Genomic DNA, 12,630 nt, shown 5'->3' on the forward strand with positions numbered 1-12,630 from the left:
GTACACGTCCATGTAGTACTCTGTGCACATTATGTTCTTACTTGTGTAGTGCATGAATTTTGACATGTTATATCAAATCGAACACAGCAAGTTGTTGACTTACTGGAAATGATGATCGTAACACTTGACCACGTTCATGGCATCAGCCACCAAAAAATATCTGCTTACTTTTTTTTTTTTTGCTCACCTCTTAAAAATGTATGCGTGTTTAATTTTTCTTGCTTGTGTGCATAGAGACATTTCATGTGACATGGAAATTACAGCAAGCCCTCCTAAAACTGGGTGAAAATAGATAAATGGTCCTTGTCCTTCTGTTATGTAGCTAAGATGGCGACCACTGAGGGGAAAAAAGTATGCAGTGTTTCACACTAAACTTTTTAACTGTTTTGAGTACAGCATCCAGGTCTCATAGTGCACTGCATGTTGCTATACTTCTCAATCTGAACACATTTATAAAATAAATGTGTGTATATATATATATATATATATATATATATATATATATATATATATATATATAATTTTTTTTTTTTAAATAGCATGTGTAAGTATGGAAGTGTGTGATTTCAGACACACCGAGTCAAAGTGAGGCTATAATGTGTCATAACAACTTTGTCAATTTGACGTAAAAATGAAAAGGCTCACGGTTATATTGTGGGCTGCTGGCTGATAATCGGAGCTGTTGTAAACGTCGAGCAGTGGGAGGAGATGATCATTACACCAGACTGTAAACACACTGCTGTTCAGCTCTACTGCCTCAGCAACCTGCTCCCAGAGAGTTTCCACTGCGCTGCAATTCAGCATTTCACTGCTCATAGGAGCCTGTAGGGGTTGAGACATCATCATCATCATCATCACCACATCACAAAATCACATCATCATCACATTATCATCATCATCATCACTGTCATCATCATCATCATCACCGTCATCATCACCATCATCATCACCATCATCATCATCATCATCACCACATCACAAAATCACATCATCACATCGTCATCATCATCATCACCACATCACATCATCATCATTGCCATCATCATCGCCATCATCATCACATCGTCATTATCATCATCACTGTCATCATCATCATCATCACCACATCATATCATCATCATCGCCGTCATCGTCACCATCATCATCACCACCATCATCATCATCATCATCACCACATCAAATCATCATCATGTCATAATTACATCACCATCATCACATCATCATCACTACATCACATCATCAGCATCATCATGTTATCATTATCATCACCGTCGTTGTCATCATCTTCATCATCATCATCACATCATCATCATGATCACCACCATTGCCATCGTCATCATCATCATCATCATCTCCGTCATCATCATCACCACATCACATCATCAGCACAGTCATCATCATCATCATCATCCTCATCATCATCACCATATCATCATCATCATCACATCATCATCATGATCACCACCATCACCATCGTCATCATCATCATCATCATCTCCGTCATCATCATCACCACATCACATCATCAGCACAGTCATCATGATCATCATCATCATCATCCTCATCATCATCACATCATCATCATGATCACCACCATCACCATCGTCATCATCATCATCATCATCATCATCATGACCACACCATTATCATCATCATCATCATCACATGAATTCGCTCTCAGATGTGTTTTTGATCTTGACAAGCCCTTTTTTCATTTCATTCAAGCTTTAGTCTGCATCATGTCCTGTCTCCACCCCCCGTGTTACCTGACAGTGTTCACCTGTCCCATGTTTGGCCCTTGATTACTTTGTCTCTCTCACCTTACCTTTGTGAACTCTTATTGTGCTTTGGATTTACTTTAAATCTTTTAAGTTGATGTTTACAGCCGCTGTACTGTGCTCATTCTGATACGCTATCGATTCTATACTAGTGCATCTCAAAAAATGTGAATATTATGGAAAAGTTGAGTTATAAGCCATAATCATCAAATTTAAAAGAAAAGGCTTGAAATATTTCTCTTTACATGTAATGAATATAGAATGTCTGAAAGTTTACCTTTTTCAATTCAATTACGAATAAAAATGAACTTTTTCACGATATTCCAATATTTTGAGATGCACTAGCAGTAACAGCTCATTGACATGGATTTGGGGAATCTAAATATAATAATAAACTGATTCTAAATGTCCATTTTTCAGTTGATAAAGCGACATTTTCTCAATAACAGGCTACAGTTTGTCTCATTAGGAGGAAATGATATGTGGTGATTGTTTACAGCTTTGATGTACAGTAAGTATAAATAATAACAGGAACTGGCTTCTTTTGCACTTTGCTGTAGTATAAGAAGAATATGTGATGGTTTACAGCTGTGACATATGGCAAGTATAAATAATAACAGGAACTAGCTTCTTTTGCACGTTGCTGTAGTAATAAGAAGAATATTTAAAAAACAAGAGCACTCTGAGAGCACAATATCCCCCGCTAGCAACTATGCCATAACTCTGGTAAAATGCAACTGAATTGAACGAAATTGCAATATGTGTATTACCGACATATAACAAAGAATCCTGTCAAGTTTTGTGAAATTCCTCCAAAAACTGTGATAGGAGTTGATTTCAGAAGGTGAGTACCCTTCCCAGGACAGACAGACGGATGGACATTGCCACAACATAATCTCCCTTCGGGCCTTTTGGCCAGCGGGGGATAAAAACTTCAGGAGATACTTTTAGAGGAAACAAATCAACTTCTGAATGGCAGCAATAACACCACTTCATCACAGCACCTTGTTATATTTAACAGTTATTCCACGAAATCAAGTCATACATGAGCTGATAGCCAACGAGTCGCGAAGCACTGAGTTGTCGAAAGCCATGTACAACAATATTGAGTGGAATACTTGTTTTATTCTATCCACATTCACTGGATTTTGAGAAACAGCATTTTATGTGTCAGCCCTGTGATGACCTGGCGACTTGTCCAGGGTGTACCCTGCCTTTCGCCTGTAGTCAGCTGGGATAGGCTCCAGCTTGCCTGCGACCCTGTAGAACAGGATAAAGCAGCTTGAGATAATGAGATGAGAAACAAAAACTTTATACAAAATGTCTAACAAAATAATTTCCACTTAGAATGTAAACAAACCGGCAAAATGACAGGAGTAATTTGTGAAAAATGCTACAAAAATAATTATTCTTGAAAAATTAAAAAAAAAAGATTTGTTCTTACCATCAAATACTTTTATTCCATATTTTGTTGCTTTTTTTTGTATTTTGGGGGGTTTTGTTTGCAAGTAAATTTTTTATTTCGTCCTAGGTTGGTTCAGCAACATGCTCCACCATTTTGTTCTCTATTCACAGTATATGAGCTGATATCCTACTAGTAGAGTAGCCAATCAGAGTGCACGGTTGCTCATATCCAGTGAATGTGGATAGAATAATATATTATATTATTTTCTTCGAACGACACGATACAGAGTGCTTCCTATTTTATTTATTCTCATGCTGTGAAATTGTAACTACAGCAAACGTAGCTATAAAGAGTCGGCATAGAAACCACAGGTCAGGACTGACAGCACGTGCTGAATGAATAGCTTGCGGTCAAGAATGCCGTTAATGATTTTAGCATCCAGGCAAACTGTACACTGTACAAACTCAAAGGTCTGGGTTGAGAAAATAGGCCTTTAAAAATCAAGCAACAAAGTAATCAACAAGCAGGTAATAAGGCACTGAGGAATATAATATTGCAATAAAGAAAGAAAGCTTTTTTTTTTTAGGTTCAGCAGCCACTAACTTTCAAAAGCTGCCAGCTGTAATGGCTAGCATGTTTCTGTGAAGGACAAAGGTGACTGAAGTTCATGTTTTCAATTCTTTCTTTCCAGACGTGTATGTCGTGAGAAAGCCTCTGATGCATGACTTATTTTACAAAAGAATACAATAGGCTTATTAAAAGACATTTTTCAAATATATAAATAGAAACACAAGAGCGTAAATATGAAAGGAATGTGGGTGAAACCTGTAGCGTGGCTTCGACAGTGGACTGGACAGCTTGGAGCAGGGCATCAGTGAGGAGAGGAACATCACCGGAATCCACAGCAGCAAAAACATCTGACAGCACACCTGAGAGACTGGACAAGAGCTCTGAAGGGAGAAAGACAGGATTGTCTGACAGTGTAGAACCAGTAAAACATCCTTAACTCATTATTAGTTAAATACGTGAACAAACCATTAGTGTTTTTAATTCTAAATTAAAGGAAACAATCAATATTTAGGAGCATGTTATCACCGAATTTTTGTTCATAAGATATTGATTCATTTTCTATAACAGCGAGTTACTAGAAGAAGCTTTTATTTGTCACATGTACATTCAAGCACAATTCCTCCTCTCTATTTAACCCATCTGAAGCAGTGAACACACACAAGTGAGCAATGAGCACACACACATACCCAGAGCAGTTGGCAGCTATGCTACAGCGCCCAGGGAGCAGCTGGGGGTTGTCCTTGCTCAAGGGCACTTCAGCCATGATACAGAGGGAGGGGAAAGTGTTGTTCATTCACTCAACTCCCTTCACATTTTTCCTGCCGGTCCTGGGAATCGAACCAGCAATCCTTTGGGCCCAAGGCTGCTTCTCTAACCTTTAGTATATCAATGTTCTTGTTCTAATGTAATACATTATCATTTCTATAGCAACAGCTCATTCACAGTGACTCGTACAGTGGACGCTCCACGTAAACAAAATAAAATAATAAATTTACTGAAGAAAAACATCTAATCATTAATATGGTGGCATTTTCTGTAAGGAGGTTTATGGAAGCAGTCTCCAGCATCAGCACTGTGTGTGTTTTCCAACAGAGCTGCAATTTTTTTGTTGTTTCATTCACATAAAATGAGAGAAAAAAACAAAAGGTGTTGAGGGAACGAGTGCTTATAGCTGCAATAACGTAAGGAAGAACAGGAAGCAACTGACTTCACAGACATTCTAGAATTAACAATTATTCTACAAAATAACAGTTATTCCACGAAATCAAGTTGTTATTAGCTATAAGCCATGTACGACGAGATTGAGTGGAATAACTGTTTTATTCTATCCACATTCACTGGATTTTGAGAAACAGAGCATTTTTAGTTTTATTTTTGGCAAATTTGATAAATAAAAACTTTATGCAAAACATCCGACAAGATAATTTCTGCTTAGGATGTAAACAAACCGGTGAAATGACATGAGCAATTTGTGAAAAATGCGATAATAATAATTCTTGAAAAATAAAAAAAATATATGTTCTACCCATCAGATACTTTTATTCCATATTTTGTTGCTTTTTTGTACTTTTTGGGAATTTTGTTTTTGAGTAGAGTTTTTATTTAGCAACACGCTCCACCATTTTGTTTTTCACTACTCATGGCATATGAGTTGATATCCTAGTAGTAGAGTATCCAATCAGAGCACATGGTTGCTCATACCAAGTGAATGTGGATAGAATAACAGTAAATGTACCTATAAATGGATAAAAAGTGCAAAGTGTATATTTATAATAATAATAATAATAATAATAATTATTATTATTATTATTATTATTTGGAAATAAGCATTGGTAAATTCCTGTAGTATAAGAGAAATAGAACACTTTGAAATGTTTAGGTTTTAGGAAAATAATCAATGCCAAATCTCTCCCTCCCTTCTCCCTGTGTGTTGATTATTTTTCCTACACCAGGACAACATTGAGTGTTTTATTATCTCATCTCATCTCATTATCTGTAGCCGCTTTATCCTGTTCTACAGGATCGCAGGCAAGCTGGAGCCTATCCCAGCTGACTACGGGCGAAAGGTAGGGTACACCCTGGACAAGTCGCCAGGTCATCACAGGGGTGTTTTATTATTAGTTTTCCGTTTTTTTAAGCATGTATTGAATAAATGTAAGTGGGAAAGGTTTAATTTAATGCCTTAACTGACGTTGTCACTTTGTTAATGTTACTTCTTTCAGTGTTTGTTCATGTTAACTAATGCAGTAAATACAGTAATGTTAAACAAATAGCGTATGTTTAAAATAAAGCATTAACAGCAGTCATGAAGCACTGAGGAAATCATTAGAATGTGTTCTTAGTGTGTATGCCTTTATCATGTTTTCTTCATCTCTTATCTTACCCATCTGAACTCGCACACTGTGCGCCATCGATGCCGTGATATTCCTGATGGTATCTAGTGTCAAAGGCAAGGTGTCCCCTGCAGGTGTGGCCATCAGGCTCGACAGAAGGGTAGCTGTCCTATTTTCCAGTCTGTTGAATAATCATAATATGGGCAGATGAGTTACATGCAAAAAGAGACTTAAAGAATTGCTGTATTAAGAGTTTACCTCTGGAACGTGAGCGGGTCAGGTGTCCCTGAGAAGATCTGAACGAGTATTGGGACATATTCAATTAGAGTGCGAGCAGATTCAGGGGTCAAACCCATTCCCTGCTTGTCCATGAGGAATGGGAGAATGAAATCCAGGAGACCAGAAAGCTGTGGCAGATAAAATAAAAAAAAGAGATAAAATGGCTATAAAGAGAAAAGTTTTCAAATTAAATACTGTATTGCTCTGTATTTTTCACCATAGTGCTGTCGAAGGATCAATTCTGATTGGTAGGCATGTAATGATATGTCATGTGATGATAAATCACAATACAAATTTATGACAATTTGAATCGATGAAATAAAAATGAATTAATGATTATACAGCTGTATAATTTTATAGTTTTTCCAAGCTGTAATTGTATTGTTTAGACAGTAGAGGGTACAATAATGTACAAGAGCAGGAATACACATGACTTCAATGTAGGTGGAAGTAACACAATGCAAATACTGCAGGAAAAAAAAAACACAGATCTAAAATGTGAAAGAGTTGTTGTGTGAGTGGCTACAAATAGATTTAACAAAAAATCAGAGCTCTTTTTTTTAAAGAAAAGAGAAGCAAATGGTGGTAATACAAATGTTCAAAAAAGTTTATTAAGAAAATGCTGATTTGTTATTAACTTTTTTATTTTTAATAAAATGAATATTTTAGTTAACAGGCTATAATATTTTACTCAGATTTTTTGTGGATAAAAAAAATTATTGTTGGATATTTAAAAATTAAACAAAAAATTATTATTATTATTATTATTATTATTATTATTATTATTATTATTATTTTAAATGAATATTTAAGTTGATGAACAGGAAATACATTTTTTGGCAATAAAATTTTCCACATTTGTTTTTTTTCCAAAAAGATTGTGGGGAAAATCGAAACGTGAACCCAATTATCTTGGTTATTAAGAAAATTAACAAAAATGTTTTTTTTTTAATTTAACAAAATAAAAAAAAAATTAATTTAAAATGTAAAATATTTACAGTGATTTTAAAAAATCAGAAAATAAATGTTGAATTTTTTCACAATAAAATTTTCTTCATTTAACTTTTTTTTTAAATATCATAGGGAATCGAATCATGATTTGGGTGAATCATGACATGTCTACTGATTGTTCAGAAGATGTTGATTAATTTTCTATAACAGCAGATCTGACAGTAGCACAGGTTTATATTAATGTGCTCACTCTAATGCAGTCCTGTTTCTATAGTAACAGTTCATTCACAGGGACTCATACGATGATTGATCAACACAAAGTGATTTAAATGTTGAGGAATTTGTTTATTATCTTCAGTGTCAGCATTTTGTAACAGTCAGTGGTAAAACTGTAACTGTTTTTTTTTTTTGGGGGGGGGGGGTTACATTTTTCAGAAATATTTAATTTAGTGTTGTAAGAGTAACTTTGCTCCATCACACCACCCTGTTGTTGATGATTTTCCCGTAACATTCCTATAACATATCATTGTGCTGAATACAAGATCCACCATGAGATATATGTTTCATGGTAAATCTACTGACAAAAAATATTCCTTTCACAAGCATTTGGTGGAACTACTTGCATCAACATGCAGCCTCAGTGACTCACAACTCACGACAGGTTAAACACATGATTATGACTAAACACGTTTCTGCTTTCTGTAAACGAAAAATAAACAGAGCAGCCTCACCTGTTGTGTAACATTATCAAGGTTGTCCAGGTTTAATTTTGCTATGCTGGCCCACAAACTTGTGTTTTCTGAATGAAATGAATGGACAAACAGTGATAAGTGTTAAATCACAATAATATTCAGAGCATATTGAAATAGGATATTGAATTTAAAAAAAGAAGAAGAAAAAGAAGCATGGAAGACACATCTTAAGATGTAAAGTTAAGTGCAAATGTCTGCATTTTCTTTTGGTCGAAAGAAAGAAAGAAAGAAAGAAAGAAAGAAAGAAAGAAAGAAAGAAAGAAAGAAAGAAAGAAAGAAAGAAAGAAAGAAAGAACAGAAAAGTGCCTCTAATTTCAGAAAAATGTGCCTAATTGAGTTCCCGTTTAAAACAAACAAACAAACAAATAAACAAATAAACAAACAAACAAACAAACAAAAACAACCAATAAATAAATCAGAAATAGTCAAATTGGCAAGAAGTTCAAAGTGAGTTATGAGTGTATTCTGTAAAATAACAATGACTCAAAACATAAAAATCAACAATAAATAATTTGAAAATAAACTGATTCAAATGTCAAATTAATTAATTCATTCATTTATTTGCTTGGTTTTTTTTTTATTTATCTTATTTTTGCCATTATGTTTGACCACCATGGTTTCCAGACCTGATCAAAAGATATTTATTTATCTATTTGAGAGTAGAATTTTTCACAGATTTTTTTTTTATTATTATTTTATGATCAATATCTTAATTTGACCATTTTGGGTTTTTGTTGTGATAATTAATAAATAAGTGAATAATAAATCTGAGTGAAATCTAACTAAATCTGAGTGAAATGTGGTTATATTCTTTAACACGACCACAAAAGGCAAAATGAACAAAATTATTCTGTGACAAAATGCAATGTAAATTTGGATCTATCTCTTTGTTTGTTTGTTTGTTTGTTTGTTTGGTTGGTTGGTTGGTTTCGTTGTTTGTTTGTTTACCAGAACCATCTCAATCTCGAGACGTAATCCGAAAAAGGCAGAAAAGTAGGATGCAAACTTTTGAACTGATGTTGTTTTTATTATTTTGCTTGTTTGTTTGCAATACTATTTTCAACCATTTGTGATAATAAGGGAATGTCTGAAACCTAACACACTCTTTTTTCATTGCACTATTCATATTGTCCTAAAGGTGCACAAACTTTTGGACTCAACTGTATCACTAAGAGCATCTTTAACCTCCTCTTAAGATCCATCATTAAGCTAACGTGGTTTTCCCAAACAGTGTTGTAGCCAAAGTATTACTTTAGTTCGTTCTTAACTTATGATGGACCTGGATCACTTTTTCACAGCAAAGACTGTCTCACTCACAGCTGAATACACAGAATGCGCATGCACCTCCGAGGAACTCTCACAATCAATGGGCAGAGACTGGTATTGAATCTGCTGCTGGGGTTCACATCGCCACATTTTAATCAAATTTAACTATATTAGGCAACTGATTATCTCATTTAGCATCATAAATTAGACAAATTGCTGCACCTGTAATATTGTACATTACATACTGTATAAGAGAGAACACTGCCAACTTGGCATTGTGGATAACAGTTGAAATAATCATGACTGCACTCCAGTGATTCCACTCCAAAGCTCCACTAGTCTGACCAGCAGGTCCAGTTTTGCCTGTTTAAGGCCCATCTGCTCCTGATGGTGCTCCTCCCTTTGGTCATGCAGGCCCCTGAGTAACTGAAGCCACTCCTTCTCAGTGTTGATCAGCTCCTGGGTACACTGACACTCTTGGCCAGCTGTACTCTGACTGTCTGCAGACTGGGAAGCAGTCAGCCCAGAGGGTCCAGGGGATGAGGAGGCAACGGGGTGATGGGGGTGAGGGGTGGGGAGGCACTGTGGTCTGGGTAGGTGATGGGACATATACTGTATCTCCTTCATAGGCCAAATACCACTCAGCTGCATGCCGATTTGTAAGGGACATCGGGTAACAATGAAATGAGCAGGCACACTTTACTGAATATTTTATTTACCGTATTTTCTGGACTATAAGCCGCTACTTTTTTCCTAGGTTTTGAACCATGCGGCTTATACAAAGGTGCGGCTATTCTGTGGATTTTTCTTCCACCGCTAGGGGCGCTCTTCTTCTTCTTGGATTTTTATGGCGGTTGGCAACTTAACGTATGAGGTGCATTACCGCCACCTGCTGGACTGGGGTATGGTTCAAGAGCCTATTCTACAACTAACCTGGGTGACTAAAAAAAAAAAGAGAGAGAGAGCTAGGGGCGCTCTAACCGGAAGTAGAATCAAAAATAAGATAGACGAAAAATCAATGCAAAGAAGAATTAGCAGATCTTTAGCAGATAGAACACGCATGACAAATTACTAACTGGTAATTATTTTCAAATCCAGTGAAGATGATTAAAGTGACTTGTGGCTTCAAACACAGGAGAAATGAAGGTAAACAAATACCGGTTATTTTCTCTTGGTTCTGTTCCGTTTTAATCAGCAAAGTTGCTGCCGTGTTAAAAGGCACTGTTCGGAAAGAATCTGTTCAGGTACATACATGTACATTTACAGTACAAAATCGTTCTGTACATGCAGTAAATATCTAATTTTTCAACATAGATATCTGCGGCTTATAGCCCGGTGCGGCTTGTATATCTTTTTTTTAATTTTTTTTTTTAAATAGAGCGGATGCGGCTTATATACAGGTGCGCTCTATAGTCCAGAAAATATGGTAGCTTACTATTTGCTCATTCTTTCATGTGAATATTTGCTCATTTAATTTATAAAACACGCTTGGAATTTTTAAAAAAATTATTGTCACACTTGCACACATTGGCACGTGCAACAGACTTTCTCTCATGGGTGTTCTGAACAGCGTGGGCAACGAACTCTCACATGCACTCTGAACAGTGGGTGCTGCTAAGGACTAACACCTGCCTCGGATTAAGGCACAATCAGCACACTTATATCAGGATGCTAAGGACTTCACTTCATGAAGTATTGCATTGCAAGTCACACATTACCAAGCCTTATTAACTTATGGTTTTCCTGGTTTCTTGATTCCTGTTCTGTGTTTTATGATTCCGATATTGTCTAGCCCTGTTTAGCCTATTTGTGCCTCGCTTGACCCTTTGCCTGTTCTTCATTATGATTGCAGCCTACTGTTTGGATTGCATGCTGGTGTTTTTTGTTTGATTGTTTTTTGTTTTTTAATAAAAACACTCTTCTGCAAATACATCTGTCTCAGCCCTGCAATGACCTGGCAACTTGTCCAGGGTGTACCCTGTCTCTCGCCCATAGTCAGCTGGATAAGCTCCAGCTTGCCTGCGACCCTGTATACTTGCCTGCGACCCTGTATAAGCTCCAGCTTGCCTGCAACCCAGCATCCCAGTATACTTCACATCAGTTACAGAATACCATGCTTGACTGACAGTTATTTTCCAAAAATATAAAATAGTTTCAGTTATTAATTATCACATTATATATGTACAGTGTCTTCTAAAAGAATTCATCCCCCTTGGTGTTTGTCCTGTTTTGTTGCATTACAAGCTGGAACTAAAATTGATTTTTGGGGGGTTAGCACCATTTGATTTACGCAACATGCCTACCACTTTAAAATTGAAAATTGTTGTTTTATACATCCATCCATCCATTCATTATCTGTAGCTGCTTATCCTGTTCTACAGGGTCACAGGCAAGCTGGAGCTTATCCCAGCTAACTATGGGCAAGAGGCGGGGTACACCCTGGACAAGTTGCCAGGTCATTGCAGGGCTGACACAGAGACAAACAACCATTCACACTCACATTCACACCTACAGTCAATTTAGAGCCACCAATGAGCCTAACCTGCATGTCTTTGGACTGTGGAAGAAACCGGAGCACCCGGAGGAAACCCACGCAGACATGGGGAGAACGTGTAAACTCCACACAGAAAGGCCCTCGCCAGCTGCTGGGCTCAAACCCAGGACCTTCTTGCTGTGAGGCGACAGTGTTAACCACTACACCATCGTGCCACCCAAATTGTTGTTTTATTGTGACCCAAACAATAATTAAGATGAAAAAAAACCCAGAAATCTGGAGTGTGCATAAGTATTCACCCCCTTTCATATGAAACCCCTAAATAAGCGTTGCTCTAACCAATTCACTTCATAAGTCACATAATTAGTTGATTAAGATCCACCTGTGTGCAATCAAAGTCTCACATGATCTGTCACATGATGTCTGTATAAAGCAACCTGTTCTGGAAGGACCCTGACTCTGCAACACTACTAAGCAAGCAACATGAAAACCAAGGAGCACTCCAAACAGGTCAGAGACAAAGTTGTGAAGAAGTATAGATCAGGGTTGGGCTATAAAAAAATATCCCCAACTTTGAATAACCCATGGAGCACCATTAAATCCATTATAGCAAAATGGAAAGAGTATGGCACCACTACAAATCTGACAAGAGAAGACCGCCCACCAAAACTCACAGACCAGGCAAGGAGGGCATTAATCAGAGATGTAAGAAAAACACCAAATATACCACTGAAGGAGCTGCAAAGATCCACAGCAGAGATGGGAGTATCTGTCCATCAGACCACTTTAAACTGTACACTCC

General features: G+C 36.8%; 1 protein-coding gene across 1 annotated transcript in view; it reads right to left on the reverse strand.

The window, feature by feature from the left end:
- Positions 1-12,630, reverse strand: part of abca12 (ATP-binding cassette, sub-family A (ABC1), member 12) — a 253,058-nt gene that overhangs the window by 151,042 nt on the left and 89,386 nt on the right. Inside the window, exons 20-24 of the mRNA XM_060929010.1 lie at positions 8,048-8,115; positions 6,345-6,493; positions 6,137-6,267; positions 4,009-4,133; positions 646-822 (exon numbers count right to left, since the gene is read on the reverse strand). Of these exons, the coding sequence (XP_060784993.1) occupies positions 646-822; positions 4,009-4,133; positions 6,137-6,267; positions 6,345-6,493; positions 8,048-8,115 (650 nt within the window). The remainder of the gene's footprint in view (positions 1-645; positions 823-4,008; positions 4,134-6,136; positions 6,268-6,344; positions 6,494-8,047; positions 8,116-12,630) is intronic.

Source organism: Neoarius graeffei, chromosome 9 (assembly GCF_027579695.1).
Source record: "Neoarius graeffei isolate fNeoGra1 chromosome 9, fNeoGra1.pri, whole genome shotgun sequence".
Lineage (NCBI taxonomy): Eukaryota > Metazoa > Chordata > Actinopteri > Siluriformes > Ariidae > Neoarius > Neoarius graeffei.